The sequence below is a fragment of the Meles meles genome, chromosome 1, assembly GCF_922984935.1.
Source record: "Meles meles chromosome 1, mMelMel3.1 paternal haplotype, whole genome shotgun sequence".
Classification (NCBI taxonomy): domain Eukaryota; kingdom Metazoa; phylum Chordata; class Mammalia; order Carnivora; family Mustelidae; genus Meles; species Meles meles.
The window spans coordinates 88,902,816-88,924,995 of record NC_060066.1 but is presented as its reverse complement, the minus strand read 5'-3'; the positions used below and the strand labels follow the sequence as shown (position 1 = coordinate 88,924,995).

General features: G+C 39.3%; 1 protein-coding gene across 1 annotated transcript in view; it reads right to left on the bottom strand.

Annotated features, from left to right (window-relative positions):
• Window positions 1-2,617: 2,617 nt before the first annotated feature.
• LOC123925518 (cytochrome P450 7B1) overlaps window positions 2,618-22,180 on the bottom strand; it is a 172,521-nt gene continuing 152,958 nt past the window's right edge. Inside the window, exons 5-6 of the mRNA XM_045978768.1 lie at window positions 12,868-13,043; window positions 2,618-5,623 (exon numbers count right to left, since the gene is read on the bottom strand). Of these exons, the coding sequence (XP_045834724.1) occupies window positions 5,336-5,623; window positions 12,868-13,043 (464 nt within the window). The 3' untranslated portion in view covers window positions 2,618-5,335. The remainder of the gene's footprint in view (window positions 5,624-12,867; window positions 13,044-22,180) is intronic.

Genomic DNA, 22,180 nt, shown 5'->3' with positions numbered 1-22,180 from the left:
GTTTTTAATTCATCTTTTATAATTATTGACGTTATTTTATTCTAAGTTCAATACCTAAATAATTTTTGTGCTTTGATCTTTGAAATTGGTTTTAAGATTTCACTGTTAAATTAGAAGACATTTACAGGAAATGTTACCCAAATTATTTTTTTATGAGAAAATAAACAGAAGTCATCATGTAGATTTTGAGTTGTGACCCCTTTACCTTAGACTTGTGACCCCACACTTATTGATAAAATGAAGAAGATATAATTAAGTGTGCCAAGAAAACCAAAAGAAGGCAGATAAATGTTCCTATGTAGGTTGCTTAGCAGCATGCCTTATTTAGTGGTAAATTGCCTTTTTTTTTTTTAATATGTTCAGAGCATTTAGTTTTTGCTACTGGATGCTTCATTACCGTTGGTCATTGACATAAAACAACAGTATATTCATTTCTTTTAACTTGAAACTTAGGGGAGGTTATAAAAATGAAAAGATGGGTTTTTATGATATGTAAAATATAGTTTTTAAGACATTTTTGAGCCTCAATAAGGTTTGGTTTGGCTATTTTTGTCTCATAATCACAATACCCGATGTATATGCTTTATTGTGTGTAATTATGCACATAGTAATTTCTCATTACAGAACACTGCTTGGGAATGACTGATGGAAGTCTAGATCTAGTGGTAAATCAGAATTTTAAAACTGTTTTAAAGAGATTAATTTATTACTTACAGGGACACCTAAAATAGATTAGTTGTGTATGTGTTGTTTTTCCTAATAAATTGTGTGTTTTTGAAGAAGGGTAATCCAGTGCATAGCAACATATCTAGAACAGAGGCAATGCTCAATAAATGTTTGACTGAATTAATGAACAATGAACTATGTAATGACTAAAAAGTTATTACCTTTAACAAATACATAGGAACAGATTTTAAAAGACACAACCTTGTTAAAGTATCTGTTACAACTTCATGTTTGCGTATTGCATTACACTTTTCAAAATAAATTCACATACCTTACTATGTTTAATCCTTATCATGAACCTTCATGTCAAAAAGGCCTTATTGTTTTTATTTGCAAATAAGGAACTGAAGCAATGAGAGGCAAAATGACTGGTCGATGACAAACTAGTCACACCATTGCTGGAATCCTTGTCTTTTAACTTATTTCTCCATCACATATTTTTCTATTCACAAACATGCTTTAACGACTAGATGTATGCCTGTTACAAGACTCTCTTGTTTTGGTTCTACTGTCCATTCCTGTTATATAACACTTTCTCACCCATTTTGTTTATTCTTACGTTCTATTCTAAATTCTTGTACACACTTCTAATTATAAGTGAAGCAGAAATTAGAATTGAATAATTTCCTGTGTTCTCTCTACTGTAACATTGCAAAAGTGTACTACTGAGACAACTGTAAGAACATGGAAGTTTCTACTTCAGGTCATATGGTGGACTAGATGTCCTTCTAGTATGCAAAGAATGGGCTATGCTTGGTGGCAGGCAGAAGAGAAAGCCTAGGGCCCAGGTTGGGTATGTGTGTGTGTGTGTGAAATCCAAGACTGTTTCATAGAGCCCAGAACTCACAAAGGGAACATCCTTGTAGGTGAATAGAAAGAAACCTTGCTCCACAGAGCAAAACTGAGAGTAGATCTGCCTCTCTCCACAATGCTGAAGGAAAACAAAACAAAACAGAAAATCTCTCCTGTCTATTCTTAATCACAGGGCTGCTTTATAGCTGATTTAAGGCTAGAACCCACATTACCTATGTATCTCCCACCCGTCATCCTCCCTCAAGCTGCAAACTTAAAGTAATGTGCGTTTGATCATAACATCAGCAGTCTGACGAGAAACTCAACTTCTCCCTGAAGGAATGAGTTTTAAATTCAGGTCTTAAAAAATTTCCAGAGATAAAATTCCAAGGAATATGGGCTCAATAAACAATCAACACTGAGTAAGAGTTCAACAGACAAACTATAGAATCAGACTCACAAAACACTAATGATTTAGAAATATCAGATACATAACATAAAATTGGTTTCTTAATATACTTGAAGAAATGGAAGAGGATATGGAGCATATGATGAAGGAAAAAGACACCAGGGGCGCCTGGGTGGCTCAGTGGGTTAAGCCTCTCCCTTTGGCTCAGGTCATGAAGTCAGGGTCCTGGGCTCGAGCCCCGTACCAGGCTCTCTGTTCAGCAGGGAGGTTGCTTCCCCCCCTTCTCTCTGTCTGCCTCTCTGCTTACTTGTGATCTCTCTGTCAAATAAATAAATAAAATCTTAAAAAACAACAACAACAAAAAAAGACTTCAAAAATGGCCAGGTAGGATGCCTGGGTGGCTCAGTCGGTTAAGCTTCTGCCTTTGGCTCAGGTCATGATCTCAGGGTCCTGGAATGGAGTCCCACATCGGGCTCCTAGCTCGATAGGAAGCCTGCTTCTTTCTCTGCCTCTGCCTGCCACTCTGCCTGCTTGTGTTCTCTCTGTCTCTGACAAATAAATGAATGAATAAAATCTTTTTAGAAAAATGACCAGGCAGTGGGCACACGGGTGGCTCAATTGGTTAAATGTCTGCCTTCGACTCAGGTCATGGTCCCAGGGTCCTGGGGGCCAGCCCCATGTCGGGCTTTGGGCTCGGCTGGGAGCCTGATTCTCTCTCTCCCCCATTGCTTGTGCTCTCTTTCTCTCTTAATAAATAAAATCTTAAAAAAAAAAAAAAAAACAGATAGGAAGAACAAAAGAGCGTTCTCAAATTGAAAATGTAATCATTGAACTTAGCAAATTCAGTGGGATCAGAAAAACTGAAAGCTGACAAGTTGGCAGCTGGCACCCTGGCTCAAAATCAACCCACAGAAGGGAAAGGGTCGTAAGGACCTGAGGATAGAACATAACAAATCTAGAACATCTCAGAGAGAATGCAGGCAGTCACGGACTGTGTGTGTGTGTGTGTGTGTGTGTGTGTGTGCACGTGCACACACACTACAGGGGTTGAGGACAGAATTTGTAGCAGTCCAGAGTAGAAGATGGTGGACACAACAGTGGGAGGATTTTTTGTTCCTACTTTGGCCTCTACCCCCAATTAAGTATCGGATGGATACAGTTTCTATCACAGGACGAAGAGATTTAAAACATGGTGGGTGCATGTTATGGCATAGCAGTTAGAAGTAACAGATTAAATATATATGTATATGTGTGTGTGTGTGTGTGTGTGTGTGTGTGTGTATACATATATATAAAGTAATACGAATATATCTTTAAAACATAGAGCTTAATAAGAAAATTAAGAAGGATCTCATATATAGAAAATTCACTTACGTAAATTAACATGCACACAGGTACTATGTTCTATAAAAATATATACTTATGAAAAGAGAAATATCAAACACATTAGAATGTTTGCCTATGACGGGGAGGAGTATAATGGTGAAGATTAGGGATAAGATAGAATAAGTAGATAAAGGCAGAGGGGACAAATCATAATTGTGTACCATGAACTAAGAAGTATAAGGAGCATGATTACTCAATGCTATGAAGTTAAATAAAAAGAAAGAAACAAACTCCATGGATGAGATAAAGAGTAGATTAGGTACACAGTGTAGAGACAAAACTGACAGTGAGATCTAAACAGATGACCTAGAATATAAAATAGAGGTAGAAAAAAATGGGATCTAAAAGAGGATCCTATTAGAAGATCTAATAGAGTCTGGGAGAGGTATTACTCCAAGATCATGGCTAAGAATACTTCCTACCCAATGAAAGACACACATTAGCAGACTCAAGAGGCACTGTGACATGCAAGAGTGAGAAATCGAGTCTAAGAACATCAAAGACAAAAAGAACACGTTAACCCTATCAGAGAGAAGAGGCAATCTGCCTTCTGAATAATTAAAGTAATGGCTAACCTCTTGACAGCAACGATGGAAGCCATAAGAACATGCAGTATCTTCAGAGGGCTGGGAGGAAATAGATTTGTGCACACAGCAAAATCATCTGTCAAGAACGAAGGCAAAAATAAAGACATCTCCAATCAACCAGAGCAGAACTTAGCTAGCAGAGCTCCACTAAGAAATGTTTAGAGCATGTACTTCAAGAAGGAGACTATAAATCCTAGGGCATCTATTGATTATCAAGTATTGTAGGTATTTTATAATGTTACTTTAAAAATCAATCTCCCTTTTAAAAACAGTAGCACAACACTGAAATAGTAGAAGTTCCAATCCACGTGACGCAAATTAACTGAATTTTATTACCTGCTTTTCCTGTTTAAATACAGTGGCATCATTTAGGTCAGATGCCAAATAATCACCTGGTAAGGTGAAATTAGAAAGCTCTGAATCATGGACACAATGCTGCACTGTGGGATTTAAAATTATACTGCATTCCATAATGGTGTAACTCCAAAGAACACAGATCAACTCCAAGTCCGAAAGGTGATGTGTCAAGAACAAATACTGAGATCTGATTTCTCAGTTTATATAAATGGAAGCATTTAGGAAAGAGTTCACTGCAATACTGGTATAATCCTCAGAGTTTACACTAAAACCAAGTGCTACCATCAATCCTGTCATGATTTTAACATTTGCTCTTAACAACAAACCAAATACCAAGGTCTCAGGCAAATGTTGAATATGTAATAGGTTTTGTGTATTCTTATACATTAAATCTTCTCAGTATCTAACTCAACATGAGTGGTCTTACATAACAAGAAATTTTGTTGCATTGAGCCATAGTATACAAAATAATAAAGAACACTTATGGATGATTAAATATTGAAGTGAAGTTGGAGCGTTTAATCTACTGTAAAACTCATTTAAGGCAAACGTACCCAGGCGGTATAGACATTATTGATATTACACTTGAAGGGAACATTTTCATCCAGTTTATCTCATGAAAATTTAATTTCCTTCTTCTCTGAGAATTTGGAATTTGTTAGACTGTGTCCATTTTCAGCACAAATTTCCACTAGTACATAAAGTGTGATTTTACGTATTAGAGAAGAATCTGAGTGACTTAAAAAAAAAAAAATCCTACAGAGCCAAATTTATTGTGGTACATTTACCATGATGAGAGAACATCACAATATGTAGAAAAACATAAAAAATCTATTTTGAGTTTATCGTTATGCTGATTTTGATGTCTATTTTCATGTCAACATCCTATTTTAGTTTATGATGGGTTTTGTGACCAAGTATGAACGGGACTGATCGCCGATCAAATATAAATTTGCACTTTAGAAAAAAAAAAAAAAACAGACAAAGCAATTATATTTGCAGAAATTCAAAACAAATAGATGAGCCATGGACATTTAGATTAGTTCGGATACATTTCTTTTCTTTCTTTTTTGCTTCTCTAAGATTTTACTTTGTACCTGAATAAAACATCAGAAGCCGGATGCTGAATGCCAAATAAAAGTCGACTGTAGTTTGCTTCCATAGGCTTATCATCAATTATTTCTAAATCAAAGTAAGTTAAAAGTATAACCAACAACTGCTTTACTTCAACGATTGCCAAAAATCGGCCTGGACACTTGCTGGCTCCAAATCCAAACGGCAGCAGGTAATACTTCAGCTTCTTCCCGTTTTTGAAAAAGGTGGTTTTCTTCTTACCGTCTTCTACAAAACGATCGAATCTAAACTCCTGCAGAGAAGAGACAAGGAGTGTTAAGGTGCAAAATTTACATGAAATAGTTTGAGGTCAGGTCCACAACGTGGCCCGTTCTCTCTTCCCGTCTGAAAAGGTGCCTTTTAATTCTGCAAATGCCAGAGAGTAAAACTTGACTAGGTGCAAATTATGGATGAACTTTCAAAAAAACTCAAATGCCACTAGGAAATGACTTCTCCCTTATCATCGTGAAATGCACATACCTAATTCGCACCTCTCTCTTATGCTGTTTCCTAAGTGAAGAGGTAGTCTCTTTAGTTGTGTTCCCTAAGACGGTCCCACTTGGTGGACGGATGTTGGGTAGAAGGTAACCGCACTGCCACCACTGTCATGATGGGATACGAATGGCTTTGGCCCCGGGAGCTGCCTAATATGCCTTTTCTACTCCTTCCCAGTCAGTTCCTGATGGATGAGGCCTTCAACCTAAGATTCAGTGCTTATGATTGGCTTAAATAGACATAAAATGAAATTTGAAATTCACACGAAGCCGTAGAGAGGAACTAAACCACAAAACCCATCTTGTTTTTTGATGTTGTACTGAATTTCTCCTAGCACGGTGCTATTACAATGGACTCTCTTTGGGTTAACTGTAGGGTGGCAGGTATTTCCGATATGTTTTCATAAATAAGTTACATTACTTGTTACAGAAAATTATGGGACTGGTTTATCCAGGGTGTTTAGCCTGGCATTAATTTACTCTCACTTGAGTTTCTGTGAAGAAACTGAGTGACCTTATTTCAGCCCATGGTGAATTAAGCCATTGATTAAATTAATGCACGTGGCATGCATGAAAATGACCAAGTATTTCCTATACTTGGTGCTCATTAGCATTAGATCTGCTCACCACATAAGTCTGATATGAACTACATGAAGTCAGAGGCAAAGAAGCAGGTCAGACTGAAAGTATTTCATGTTATAGTGAAAACCTTACAATTGGCGGACAGGTTCCAAATTCGTCACAGATGACCTAATTTTCCCACTCAATATGAGTGCCATTGAAATAATTTCCTTTAAAGGTACTGGGCTTGTCTTCTTTTACCTAGGCACCTATTTTGATAAATATTCATGCTTGGAAGGCACACTTTGGGTGGTTTCCATTCCCTTCCAACTTGCAAGTTGGTGCAATCATTAAGGCCAAATTAATCCACATTAGAACACAAGTAATTTTCCTCCCCACAGACAGTTCTGGGATGTATCTGAATAGGATCCAACTAGTGGTAAACTAAAAATATCCGTGCCTCTCCGTAGCGATGAACAAGGACACTCTGTTGACATGCACTGTATTACTGGAGATAGAGTACAATATGGTACTCTCTCTTCATGACCTTTTCCATGACTGGGGCCCAAGCCTGCTTGCCTGAGTGTAGGACTGCTCCTTCCTCCTTCTCACTGGCCAATCTGAGGAGCTCCTCACATAGCCTAGTCAGTTCACGTTAACTAACTCATGAAATGATTTGTTGGGAAAAGATCTCACGATAGCCACACTCTAAGCCAGGAAATACAAAATGAAAATTTGACTTGGGTTATGACTTCATAGTGTCCCAATTTCATAAATAAGCCAACAACTGCTTTATTTCATGGCTGCCTTGTTCTTCTTCGTGAAAGGGAATGTGCTGCTCTCTGAGAGGCCAGGGGGATAAATGCATGACACTCCCCCAACCCTGTGACCTCCAGGTAGTGTTCACAGTCAATTCTCTCAAATTTCTACTCATTCAGCAATGTCTCTCCTCTGGTTTTCCACCAGCTTTGATTCCATTTCCTTATAGTAAACGTCTTAGAAATTCCTACTTAGTTATTTATATTAAGAAACAAGAAGAGGAAAGGCCAACTTCTTTTGCTCTATTACTACCATCAAGCTCAAAGGGCACATAGGCATAAATATATTTTTTGAGCCAAAATTTATTTTCAGTTTGTTTTCCATAGTCAGGGCATGCAGAGCCAGAGCAGAAACCAATATTAGGACAGGCCTGTGGCAGGGGCTAGGGAGATGGTTTGGTTTTTGCCAAAAAGATAAAGGGTATGGTAGTCTCACCTGTAAGATTCTGGGGTCATAGTGACATAGAATAAAGTGTTAGGAGCTCAAGATGCACACATTCATTTGGAACAATTTAAATGCAGGACTCGTCATGTTGACATCAACTCTTTGCAGTCACCCTCACAGCTCAGCACTTTGAAACTAAAAACGGTCAATTAAATGCCATAATAGTAAGTGGATGAGAACAGAGAATTCATGAAAGAAACGGCATGACACTGTAATTCCACATCACCCCTCTCTTAATTCTTGTGGTTGACTTCTGAACATCTTTCTTCTGCTGAGGTTTGTCTGGGCACCCACCATGGTAATCACGCTGCCCTGGCCTCTGACTGAGGATAGGGTATGTGACCCAATCTTGTCACTGCTACAGAGGAAACATCTGTGACGATATCTGATAGAAGTTCCTTTCTTGTGAAGAAAGAAAAACAAACCAAAAAATGCTTAACCCCTTCTCCTCTGGACCTAGTTATTTGTGAGTCTGGTGCCTGCAACAGCAATGGCCTCCAGGTTGAAGAGGGAGCTAACCCACAGGAGATGGCAGAGCCAAGAAATCCCAGGAGATTGGAGTTGTCACATTGTCTTATCTCTGTATTTTCAAAGCACCCAACATAGTGCTATGTACATAGTAGAGGTTCCATATACATTTGTTGAATTAATGCATAAATACATGACAATAAAGTGTATTTTAAAAGCAATCTTCAGGCTTCTGGAGAAAACACAGATATTGAATGAGTAAATAAACATGTAGAGAATGAAGCATGGATGAATATTCAGCGTTCATAAATAGAGAATGGTATAATATTTAGCATGAGAAATCAAGATTGGACACATGATACAATTTTCTGGATAGAAAAGAGTTTTGGTACAAGGGACTGAGGAGGATTGAACGCCCTAATTTGTGTGCTCTGAATATTGTCTTTAGTTCAGTTTAAGAGATTTGTTTCGATCACTTCCTGTATGACAAACATTGAAGTTAAAAAGGCATTAAAACGTAGTCTTGCTGAGGTAGGTGACATACGATTTAATCAGGGTTTGGATTCACTCAATTATCATTTGGGGTATAGGAATCCAGATTAGAGAATATACAGACTTTTTAAAATAAGAACTGTCGGTGTTTTGAGTGGACGACTAAGGGGCAGCGCTCTTGCCTTTGGGTATACAATCAGCTGTCCTGGGAGCAAGATGACAGTGTTCCTTTCTATCTGCATGACTTAAGTTCCAATTCGTTTGTACTAGCACAAAGAGAGCGTGCCCATCTCCTCCCAACTCTGCGTTTAGAGTTTTCACAGTAGTCACATGAAATCAGCCACGTGGGATATTTAAGCCACAAAAATTGACAAAATCAGGGCTTCTCAGAGGGCCGTTTTACCAGCACACTGATGGTTCCAACAGAATGAGTATGAAGGCCAATTTACTGGCATGGCAGAAACCCTCTCAACAAAAAGCACTTAGCTCTGAGAACACAGCCGTGTGATAAGGCCAATTCCCTAAACTCTTAAAGACAAGGGTCTTTTAAATTTCTGTGCCCTCTGCCCCCGCCATTATGCCCATCAAAATGCTTTCTGGATAACAGATGCTCAGTATTTATTTGTTTCCTTGAAGAATACTGGCGGCATTATCTCTTCCAATTTGAGGTACAGACAAAAAATTAGAGTATTTCCTCATTTGTTATGATGAGCATATTTGTAGAGCAGTGACAATAATCAGAATAATATTGCTACAACAGTTTTTAATAGTGATTTAGAATTTATTCAAGGGCTTTCAAATTCATTTTATCATTTTAGAATCCCTACACGGCTGAGAAGTTAGATAGGGCAGACTTGCATGAGGTCAAATAAGGTCTTTCACTTTCAGAGCTTTGGGGAGCGCTCCGCTCCAATGGCTTTGTAATTACTTTCTTGTTTCCCTGTGTCCTTACTTTAGGAGGCTACTTGGCTGTGTTACCAACTTAAAAGTTTGTTATTTCTTCCCTATGGCTCAATGGTGTTTCCAGGCTTTCCTCTGTACCTTACCATGGCTGGTCACAGAAAAACCAACTAACAGATTTGCTCCTCTCCATAGCTCCAGGTCGGGATGCTGCATTTTGGCAGAAAGGAAATCATCAGCATTTACCAATTATTTGTGTGCCAGATGCTTGAACTCTGGCTAATAATAGATGTAAATTTGACGAAGGCTTCAGAAAACTTTCAAAAGCTATCTATTCCTAAATTATCTATGCTTTTTTGAATAGCATTTAGACCAAAAAAAAAAAAAGAGGGAAAGGAAAACTGAGGAGGGTGTTTCCTGTGCTCTCTCTCATTGTCTTCAATTTTAGTTGCCAATTTATGTCCCATGTAGGCAAGAGCCACCTAAGTGGCTAATATCACAATAAACTAAGCACCCGATATTCAGAAAAAGAATAATTCTTTACCCAGAAGTTACATGTTGATAGCTTATAGACCCAGTTAGCTCCCCAAATAATTTGTTTAGCCCATGTTGTGTTTTTAAACATTATTTTCCCAAACCTTTAAAAATTCTGAAGTTCACCCCAAAATCTGTTTTCTGAGTTGTTGTTTTTTTTTTAAATGACTCAGCCATGCTAGGCCTACATGCTTTTAAGAGCTGAAGGCTAATTCATAAGTAACCAAATGGTCTTACTTAGATAGCTCTGGGCTCTCCTTTCCCCATAGTTTTTACCACTCCTGATAGTATTGCTACATTTATACACAAGCCATTTCATCCATTTGTTCTAGTTAGGCCCAGTACATATTTGAATATGCAATATCGGTGGTAATTTAAAATTCTAATTGAAGTGTATTTTCACTTTCAGAGCATTCATCCATTCCAGCAATGCCTTATTTATTTGCCTTGTGGACAGCCTCCTGTGCTGGGCACTGAGAATGCAAAGAAGGCAGTGAGTGATGTGGTCTTACCCCTTCTGGAGCTCTCAACATATGGGAGCACAGACAAACAAACAAGTAATTGGAAAACAGCAGGTGCTTTGCAGTGTAACATAGGTCCAACAGGACACAGAGTTGGCAATGGCTAATTCTCTGAGGAACGAGGTGGGAATCAGGAACACTGCCAAAGAAGAGGTGATGAAAGGTGACTCTTGTGGAGTAATCTGGAACCTCTTGAGTGGACAAGAAGGAAAATTCTAGGAATAGAGAGATGTGTGAAGGAAGACAATGGACTCTTTTTGGAATGTGATATTCTAGAGTCTCTTGGACTTGACCATCCTGAAATCACGCATCATTGGGTTGGGAGAACCTATGTTCTGTGAAGGTTCTTCAGTCTCTGAGTCTTCACAGAAGGGTATACTTACATCTGGAGCTAGTCTTCCTCAAATTTCTGGACTCAGAGCTACTGTCTGTTTTCTGTATCTAAGGCCTGGTCTTCCCATTCAAGATCTATAGGGCACAAAACATACGCAGTGGGGAATATGAGCCTCTGAAGAGCTTCTGGGTCATTGCTCTCAGGGACAGATGGCCCAGGACAGAATTTCCCAGGATTTCCTTCTCTTTTTTACTGTCAAGGGATGGTGGTTTCAGATGGGCATCTGTTCTATGAGCATCTATGGCATCTACTTATTGTCATTTTACATTGATAAAAATCACAGGAACAAAGCTATCTGTCTGATAGTGGTAGGTACTCAGTAAATGTTTACAGAATGAATGATTATGTAAGTCCTTGCCAAATCATATAAAAATGGTTCTGAACCATGCCATATTTTTCTGTGCCGATAATGATCACCATTCCACAATTAATTTTAAGAAAACAATGTTGGCAAAAAAAATTACCTAGTTAATTTTGGGGACCAAAGAATAGTACCGCAAAAATAGTGGTAATTTGGTAAACATGTATCGTGCTGATAACTTGATAACTGATAACGTGTATTGCTGATAACTTTAATGTTGATTCTGCCATCATGATATGAATGGTTAACTTAATGAGTAATGCAGTAATCACATAATGAAAATAGTAAATAGAAGTTAAATTTAAAAAATTATAGATAAAAATAAAAGTTAAAATTTAAGATATCTTTCAAATATTAGTTATTATCTGCCCCATTTACTGAATATCTATGTGTGGAATTTTTTTTATATTTACAACTGTGGAGACAAACCCAGTTGTCTGCAGAATATTCATGCACTCACTAATACCCTACTTCTGATTTGCTGTCACCTACATATAACGCCTCTTCTTCTGAAACACAGAGGAACCATATGTATACTTTCCCCCTCACTTAAAAAAATTTGTCTTTGCTGGTGCAATAGATGTAAGTTATCTCATTGCATTTGGAGTCTGTCCTCTTCTTATTAATTTCCAAAATTCAACACTATTTTAATCTAGCCTGGCTGCAAACCATCTGACTTAGAAATGCTTCAAAAGTGATCCTGCTATGAACTGCTCAAAAAGAGCCAGAGTTTACCTTTGAAAAACAGGGTTTTCTATACAAAAACCACTATAGCAACACACTACTTCATGAGACACTCAGGCAGACTAGGACTGCATTCAATTTGCATGCAGGTGGTGAACCTCTGAAGTGGTATTAAGGGATGAGCCAGGGTGGATTAATTTCCAGTCTTTGATATTCATTAACTCCAGCTCCAGAAAAAAATACAAGGAGATGACACAATTACCCTCAGAGCTTCACCCGGGAGCAGCAGCTTTACAATCTCGGGTTCATAATGCCATTCTGACTGATCAAAAAGGGGCATATACCTGTGATAAGTGGTGAGAAAGTATATGGGCTTAAGTACGGCAATGGGGGCGTTTGATCCGGGGACAGTTAACCCCACTCTAGAAACACTTAGCAGAACAGTCATCCTTCTTTATTCTCTGAGCCACCCGCCAATAGCTAGCCCTCCATGGTTTTCAACAATTCTCTGCCAAGCACAACCTATTTTTGGCCTAAAGGTACTGATGGCCAAGGTACAATGCCTTTCATTTGAAGAAGCCAGCATCCAGTCTCATCATTCTGTTTCTATTTACAGACCACAAAACCTTTGGAGAGAGATCCTTAGGAAACATTTCAGTAAGTAGGAAAATTTTCTCACTGGAAGGCAGGACATAAGCCATCAATCCGTCTCAAATTCCTTCTGGAACAAGGTGGCAAAAGGAAGCTAAGGAAAGATAGTGTGAGGAAGAGGAATGTTCTCACGGTCATCTAAGAAGGAGCCACGACCGCTTGATGCTTGTTTACCTCTGGAGCCTCAAAGACCTCTGGGTCATAATGTATGGCTGGAGGAAAGATGGCTACCAAGTCCCCCTTCCGCAAACAGTAGTCCTGCGTCTCTGAATGTAGAGTCAAGTCTTCTTGAACGAAACGAATGATGCTTGAAAATGAGCATAGTCGTAAAACCTCGAGAACGGTGCTTTCTGAAGGACACAAGGAAGCAACAGCTTATTAAAATATGACTACTCCTGAACAGTGCTCTCAATTTGCCATTAAGCTCATTACCAATAGCTTTGATTGAAAAGGGAACTCTTTCTTAATCAGATCCATTGAACACCAAGGGGGAGTCAGGGTGGTCTTGGATCATCCTAGCAAGGATGAGGTGGGGGAGACAGCTGGGACTTGGCCCGTCACAGACAGAAGCCTGCGGTGCTGTACTTGGGCAGAAAGTAAGTAGCTAGGGTTTTTGTAGGAAAGAAAGGTTGGCAAGAGAGAAATGCTGTCTGATAGGTATATCCATTGGACATTAAAACCATCTCCCCGCCGAAGAACGGGAAGATGGTGGGTTTTTTCTCCACCCTTCAGAACAGCTACAATCTTTAAAGCCAGGCTCAAGCATTTAATAATCACTTAGGCAGTTAATAGTAAAGTAATTGTAGTAGTGCTTTCTGCGGTGGCTTAACACTTAATTTCTTTTATGCTAGCTGTAAATAAAATGTGGGTCAGCATTTGTTGGAAAAATTTCAAAGAAAAAAGACTTGCATGGGATTCAGAAGAAAACAATCTTTTCCTCAGCAACCAGGGAAAATAACAGCCACCATCATAACCTGGAAGATTCCAGAAGCTGAATGTCCTTGCTTTCCCAGTGGCCTTCACCTTTTGCTCCTAGCACGACAGATTTTATGGCTAATTTCCGGCAATTTATCCTGGCAGTTTGAGGAGGAATTCCTTTGGGAATAATATGCATAATTTGCATAAATCATTCTGATAGCATGCATATCAGCATGTAGCTCCTGTCTAGGTCTGCATCTCTGCCTTCGTAATCAAAACTGACTATGTTTTCACCAGCCTGAATGGGTCCTAGAATATAAAGCTTGATTCTTTCTAATCAGCAACGTGAAAAAGAGCTCCAAATTGAGCGCTTTCCCCCTTTCACATGGTAACAAATGGTTGTGTTTATGGCTTGCAATTTAGAATCTCTCTCTCTCTCTCACACACACACACACACACCCCAATTTCTTAGTGTTCAGCAAAGCTCGGAAACATAGCGTGCTCAGTTATTAGAGTAGAGCAGGGCACTGGTCAGTGAGGGCTTGCATCAGCCAAAAAAGAAAAATAAATGCTACTCCACTAAAACGTAAATCTACGCCCAGCTTGCACAAGTAGCTTTGGGTGCCTTCTCCCAGGACATTTCCCCCTCAGCGTGCATTTGTCTAAAGAAATGAGGCTGCGGTCCGCTCTGTGTGGCCGGCGTGGTGATTCAATGTGACGTACAGTGAGGCTGTGCATATTCTTTTGGACTGCCTTCGTTATTATAATCAGGCAGAGTCAAATCGGCTTGTTGGTGATGAGGCCAGAAAGAACTTCGGTTTTGGAACGTGGACTCCACTGCAGATAGCCACAAGGCACCTGACACGACGGATCTCAGCTGGCAGGACACCGGTGACTAACATCTCTGTGGTGCAAAGCGAGGGTCGGTTTCCCATGTATGACTGCTGGCTCTGCTGGGTCAACAGCGGGACCGCAGCATTTTCGCTTGTGGTGTGAAACGGTAGCTGACATATGTAGCGATGCCGTTCCCCCAAGTCCAGTAGGGGTGTGGGAAGAAGAGAGACAAAAGCGAAATCACTGTGGGGTGGCTCTGCGACAGGGCAGGCATTTACCAGTCCCAACAACACAGTCCCTCCGATTGGCCGGTGGGGCTCGGGGGAAGCACGGCAGCTTGCGCCCACTGTGGGATCGCAAATGACAATTGGGCAAGCATCTCTTATGCAGAAGTTAATCACAATAATGGAGCACAAAGTGGGGCTTAGCGGTCAGATCGTAAATGACAAATCTGTTTTACCTTCCAGTACCAGTTATGTGTGCAAGGCGAGGTTGGCTCTCGCTCTGAGTGATCACGCCGATGATCATTAGACGACAAAAGTAATGAGTTGCATTATTATCAACAATGGAGAGGGGAGCTTCCGTGGCTCTGCGTTACAACAGAACAGACACAAAAGCCAGCAGCTTTTCCACCAGCCCCAGTAAGAACGCGGGCAGAGCTCTATGTTGAGAAGAATGACAACTGCACAATAAAAAAAATTGCAGCCTCTACTTGTAGTTGTCATAGTTGAGCAGACACCAGCCAGTGCCACTGACAGACCAGCTGGGCCCTGGGAGGACTTCCATGCTGCACCAGGAGGTACAGTAAATTATCCTGCACGGTAGAGCAACATCTGTTTCTGTGCGAGTGCCGAACAAACAAGGCAATTTAAAACATACCAAGGGATAACCAAGCAACAAATGAACATGACCCTCATTTTTCCCCCCTTCTCACACACGAGGTGTTAAACTTCATTGTGCAAGCACTCCACGAAAGAGAGGCCAGGTTGGTAGTTGATAAGGTGTTGTCAGAGAGATTTTACATATTTCCAAAATGGAAAGAAAAAGCTTATAGTATTGTTATTCTTAGAATCTTCCTTCCCCCTGCTATCTTCATTTCTTTTATACCAAAGCTAGCACTCAGTTCTCAATTTGCTCTAGAATTAAAAAAAAAAAAAAAAACTTTCCATATACTTATAAATATTCAGTCTTTAAACCTAATTTGCTATACTTAGTTCACATGCCTTCAAGCATTTGTCTTCCAATTTCCACTGAATAAATGCGTACTAATGAGAAGTAGAGCAAGCTGCTGAGGCAAAGCTGGGTGACTTGGGTCTGGCCTGCCACCAGCTTGTGATAGGCGGGCAAATTGAGTTAAAATGAAAAGTCTTGTCAGCTGAAATTCAACATGGTAGCCAAACAGCAAGCTGTCAATCATCCAGCCAAAACAAGGGACTGTAGGTAATAAAAGGTCATTGTGATCATTAGTGCACTTGGCTTTCATATGCAAGTTAATTTTAATTAAACATGATCTCTATCTGTAAATGTTTTATAAAACTTATTGTGCATAATGGATTGTTAATTTATACTAACATTTAGCAGGTAATAGGACCCTCTACTTATTAAATGCATTGTAGAGAAATGGCTATCGAGAATGCAAATATTTTGGGGATAATTTACACCAGGCACCACAAGGTGCCAGCAATTGCGATTGCGATTAAGATAAGGCTGCCTGTGTTTTATTAAGAGCTGAGCTTTACTAACCGGTATACAGTAGAAAATTGGATTATAGCATTCCCACGATAAACTTACAATTCAGGGCCTGAACTACCTCCTTCACCTGGCTAGGAGGGATCTGTTTTTCTTCTCCGGATCTACAAATATTCTCATTAAGTATCTCTTCTGAGCAAAAAGCTGGGGAATGTGTTGAGCTAAGACGTTTTACCATGTAACTATGAAGGAAAATCGCAAACGAAAGGATGTGCTGGTAGAAAAAGGCATGTACACTTTCTCTCTTGCCCTCAGATCTCCATTCGGGCTGTAATAATTGACAGATGATTCTCATTTGCAGATTTAAAGCGTTGAAGCAGCTCATGACAATCAATAATGCATGTAACAACGCAAACACAAATAAGCACATCCAAGTTTCTGCCTCACACTTAGGCCATGTCTGTGTATGTGGAATGAATGTACTGTGACATGGCCAGGCTGTTAATTTGGGTCATCTTAATGACTGGTGCAGACTGTCGTACCATCTGATTAGCCATGGTGATCAGTGGATAGCAATGATGGCTGGAATGAAATGGACAGCCAGGCTATGCCGCGGTCCACTGGGGCTGAACGCTTGGGCGGTGTTACAAAGGTGGATGAGGAGGGGAGAGAGGAGGATCTGTGGCAGCTCTCTAGAAGGTATGAAGAAATGGAGTGAGGTTCCAGGTGTGTGGGTGCATTTTCACATAACTGCCTTTAAGACAGGTGAGATCAGTTAGATATTATAATAATCACGGATGCTGGGTGGCTCAGTGGGTTGAGCACCTGACTCTTGGCTTTGGCTGGGGTCATGTCATGATCTTGGGGTGGTAGGACGGACCTCGTGCCAGGGGTCCCTACTCAGTGGGGAGTCTGCTTGAGATTTTCTTTCTGCCCCTTCCCCTGCATGTGCTCTCTCTCTCTCTCAAATAAATAAATAAATAAATAAATAAATCTTTTAAGAAAAGCAATTATAATAATCAGATAACTTAAAGCAAATAACTAGTTCTTAGCTCAACAACTGTGTTTCAAATAAAATTAAGAGTAAATCTGGATTGGTACAGAAGTCTACTTTCACTCTGCATTGCAGACACAACCTTTGGTTTCCTACAGAAAAGTAAATTCAACATTCATATGTTTAATAAACATTTATTGGGGCGCCTGGGTGGCTCAGTCCTTAAGTGTCTGCCTTTGGCTCAGATCATGGTTCCAGGGTCTTGGGATCAAGCCCCATATTGGGCTCCCCACTCAGTGGAAAGCCTGTTTTTCCCTCTCCCACTCCTCCTGCTTGAATTCCCTCTCTTGCTGTCTCTCTGCCAAATAAATTAAAAAAATCTTAAAAAAAATGTTTATTAAGACCCTACTCTGTTCAGGGCACTGGACCACTGCTACTGGTGAAAAAAAGAAAACACAGCAAATGGACTTAGCCTTCCTGGACACTGCAATCTGGGTAGTTCAAAGTTGGGAGGTGCATAAAGACAGGAATGAGCCACAAGATCCTAGAGAGGATTCTGTGCAGTTTCTCAGTAGATACCTCTCTAAAGATGGCATTCAGAATGTACATTTAGTAGAAAGTTATTTCTCATACTAAGCTGAAGTTTCCTCCTTTTAATTTCTATTGTTTTGAAAAGAGGCAAAGGAAAATAAAAATTCAAATCCCTCTTCCACGTGACAGTCCTTTAAAAAAATTTAAAGACAACTGTCATGACATTTTAATTTTTAACATTTTTTAAAGATTTTATTTATTTTAGAGAGAGCGAAAACAATCACAGAGGCAGAGGGAGAAGCAGACTCGACACTGAGTGCGGAGCCTGATGCGGGGCTCGATCCCAGGACCCTGAGATCATGACCTGATCCAAAGGCAGCTGCTTAACCCACTGAGCCACCCAGGTATCCCTATCATGACATTTTAAAATTGTATGTCAGAGACAATGTGGCCTTCAGTCTTTTGACATCCTGGATGAATTCAATTAGCCAACTTGCCTCTTAAAAGGTGGCAGAAGTGGGTGTGGTATTTTAATTAGAAATGTGGAGAGGAACTACTTTCTTTACCCTGAATATCAGACTTCTTTTAATGTTTTGTTGGAAGCAGAGGGACAACAGATTTTGAAATCATATCACCACTGACTTGTCTTAAGTTTTCTGACATTCCAGAGGTTATCAGCCCTGGCTACCCATTAGAATCACCGGAAATGGTTTTTAAAAAATGCTCCATTCCAGATCAAAGGAATCAGAACCACTGCATTAACCAAACCTTTAAATCAGTGGTTTTGAACCTTGGTTGCACATTAGAATCACCTGGGGGAGCTTTTAAAGCCATCAGCCTGCACCCCCAAACCAATGAAATCAGAACCTTTGGAGGTGTGACCAGGTACTAGCAGTTTTTAAAGCTCCCGAGTTGATCCCAATGAGTAATCAAGGTTAAGAACCACTGTTTTAAACCCTTCTCTGCTAAGCCATACATTTCCTCATCCTATTTATTCTTAGGCAATTGATGCTTGACCTAAGTCCAATTCTTTGCCTTCTCATTGTTTCCCTCTCAAGTCCTGTTTCCGTAATCATTGTGTCATCTAATCCTCTTAGCTCTATGCTGAACTGAAAATCTGATACATGTCTAGCTGGTCTTTTTCACTTTTTGACCAATGCTTCCTTATCTAGAAAAATCTCACTGTCTGATCTCTGGTGTACCCCTTTGTGAAAGATACCTCTCCCTTCTTCTCCAGATAGAAGTTTCTGAATGAAGGATTCATACCTCCTGAACATACCCATTGGAAGAGAGGATTTCATTCAATTTATTGTCCAAATTATGCATGATTTTTCTTTTTAAAAAAATTAAGTTATTCATTTGAAAGAGAGAGAGAGAGCATGCACAGGTGCCAGCAGGAGTTGGGGCAGAGGGAAAGAATCTCAAATAGACTCCCCACTGAGTGTGGAGCCAGATATGGGGCTTGATCTAGAAACTCTGAGATCATGACCTGAGCTGAAATCAAGAGTTGGATACTTAACTGACTGAGCCATCCAGCTGTCCCTGTATGATTTTTCAAATATACAATTATTTTTAATATTGAATGAACTTTTTCAAAATAATGCCCACAATTGTGACAAACAACCACACTGAAGTTACGTTAATGATAAGGATAACTATGTGTATGTGTGTATGGAGGGGGGATACAGGAACTCTATCATCATTATAATTTTTCTGTAAATCTAAACCTATTCTAAAATGAAAAATTTATTTTTACTTAAAAACACTGACAAGATTCTGATGTGAACCTCAAGCCCCATCCTTACCCTCAAACTCAACTGTATCTGAGAATTAGTGATCCATATCCTCGTAAAATAGTGGTCAAGGTCTCTGGTGTAGTTCTGGAGCATTTGCTCCTTAACATGACAGTATTTGTGGGTTGGCTTTTGAGTTAGACTGGCCATCAATTTCTGCCACAATCTAGCTTCATGACTTGACTTGGTTAACTAATCTTTCTGAATCTTGTTACCTAATAATTAAGTGAAGATAATATACTTGAGGGTTAAATAAGCTAATCTATGTAAAGCAGGTAGCACAGTGCCTGCCACATAATGAAATAGTTGTTAATAGTCACTCACACTGTGTCATCTGGAAATTAAAAATATAGTGAACTGTATGATCATCTTGTTCAAGTCATCTGATCTCATAGATGCGCATATCATGGCTGGCTTTGCTGAATCAGGATACAGAGAATCCCTCCCCCCGTCTCAGCTCAGACAATGAAAAATGACTCTAAGGATTCTGCTCTCAGACATGTCCAGGAGAGAAGCGTGGGTGGGCAAGAAAACCCTTTACCCCCATGCAAGTTATTCAGCATTCTGATATTTTTCTCATCTGTAAAAATCATGCAAAATAATGGCTGCCCCAGCCCCCCAGGATTTTGGTGAAGATCACATGAAACAATGTTTGAGGCCATAAAATTGCCTTAAGATTTTGCAGTCATTGATATATTTAATATGGACTACATCTAATACTCATCATTTGTTATTCAAGGATCTTTATCTTTCCCAACTGATCACTTCTTTCCCTTTCTTTCTCCTCACTAATTAAAAACAACGGGCTTAGCAATTTTGGATAGAATTTTGTTGGAGAATCACTGCAGGCTTATTATTCTAAGGCTAAATTTTATAATAGATGATCTCCTTGCAAGAGAGTAGTGCAAATTCTGCTGAGTGTTGGTTTTATAGCACCTCCTTTTATTCCAATATCCCTCACTACTGCCACGTGTGCGACTTTTCTCATTTTGAGGAAATTAGGTGCCTGCAACTCGCCTGAGTTATTCGGTTCGGAAGTTAGAATCTACTTCAACTTACGTTCTTCTTACTTAAAGCAGGTTTGTTTTTTTCATGTGTGATGCACAGAAAGAGCACGCCTGTGTGATGAGGTAGACTTGAATTTGCAACCAGCTTGGTTCACCAATAACTGAAAATGAACACAATGTACACATTGCAGGGATGGCACTGAGAGTCAGGATTGTTTCGGTGATAGCAAGAGATGACATTTATTGAACCCATACTTTGTAAGTTATGCATTATCTAGGGAAACGTGGAAGTCAGAAGTAGTACTCAGTGAGATTCTTTGCTAGCCATTTGTCAAAATTCCAATTTTGAGAGCTTCCTCTCCTTGCATTCTCTTTTATCTTACCTTCTCTTGGACTCGTCTTTCCTCCTTTTGCTTTTCCTGTCTTGGAAATCTATAGTTCTAAATCCTATCTCCATCCCAGGTTTTTCTTTCTGGGAAAACAGAATAATTCTTACTTTTCTCTCAGGGTTTCTCAAACTTCGTTCAAACAACTTTTCCTATTGAGATTTTGGCCCCCACTGACATTTATCTGAGCCAACTGTAGTTAGTAACTTATTTTAAAAATTATATTCAAATTTTTATAGAGAACTTTATTAAACATTGAGAGATATAAAATTGTAGTAAGGTCATGATAAGCAGAGTCCTTATAATAAGGTACATAAATATACAAAAATAGGAAGTTGTGTTTTTCTTTATCTAAAAGAAAAGGTTGGAATGGTTTTAAAGAAAGATTTTCAAGAACCAAGGGGAAAAAGCATAAATTCCTCACAACCTCTTAAAACACATGATTGCTTTGAATTACTTAAACAGGCTTGGTACTTAAAAGCCCAATCTATGTTACATATTTTAACTTTTGCTGACTTTAAGTGTATATTGATGTCAGAGGAAATTTGATACATGCAAGGCCTACAGGATTGAGCCACAAATGTCAATAATATATGCACGAGTATTCGCACCACGATAAACCTATGCCCCATTGGGCTCTGTCTTCTATAATCACTCTAAAAAAGAGAAACCATTTCTGGTCAGGAATAAAGCACTCATTTCTATGGCATTCTAACTTCCCTTTCAACCTTACTTTATAATCAATGTAGGCTGACATGCAAAATCTTTGTTAAAAAAAAATCTCTTTTCTTCTTCCTGGTTAAAAAACTTCTTACTAGTTAAAAAAAAAAAGTGGCATTCATTTCATCCTTGTGATCTTTTTCCTTATAATACTAAAAATTCAAGATATATTTCTTTATAAAGAAATATTCTTAGAATAACTACATAGACCTCTGTCTTTAGGGACATGAAAAAGGGAAACACATACACCCATACCATGGGGGTACACTGTAAATTTTTAATCCTGTAAATCTTCCCTTTGTACAAAGAGTTCATACTCTTCTGATATAGAGGACTCTCCACAATTGAACTATGATGAGATGCAGAGGTCACCTGTTGTGTAACTGATTCATAAAAAAATTCATTTCAATCTGCATAAAATTGTCTATCTCATATAAGGAAAAAATGCACATTATTTTCTAGAGGATTAAATTCTTGTAATGAACAACACTGGCCTCTGCTGGTAACCAAGGTCACAATGAACAGATGTCCACCTTTTCTAGATTGCTGAAGGTGCTGCCTTTATCCAGGTAGATCTACAATCTCTTGGGATCGTTACTGTTCCTTTGTTGATGA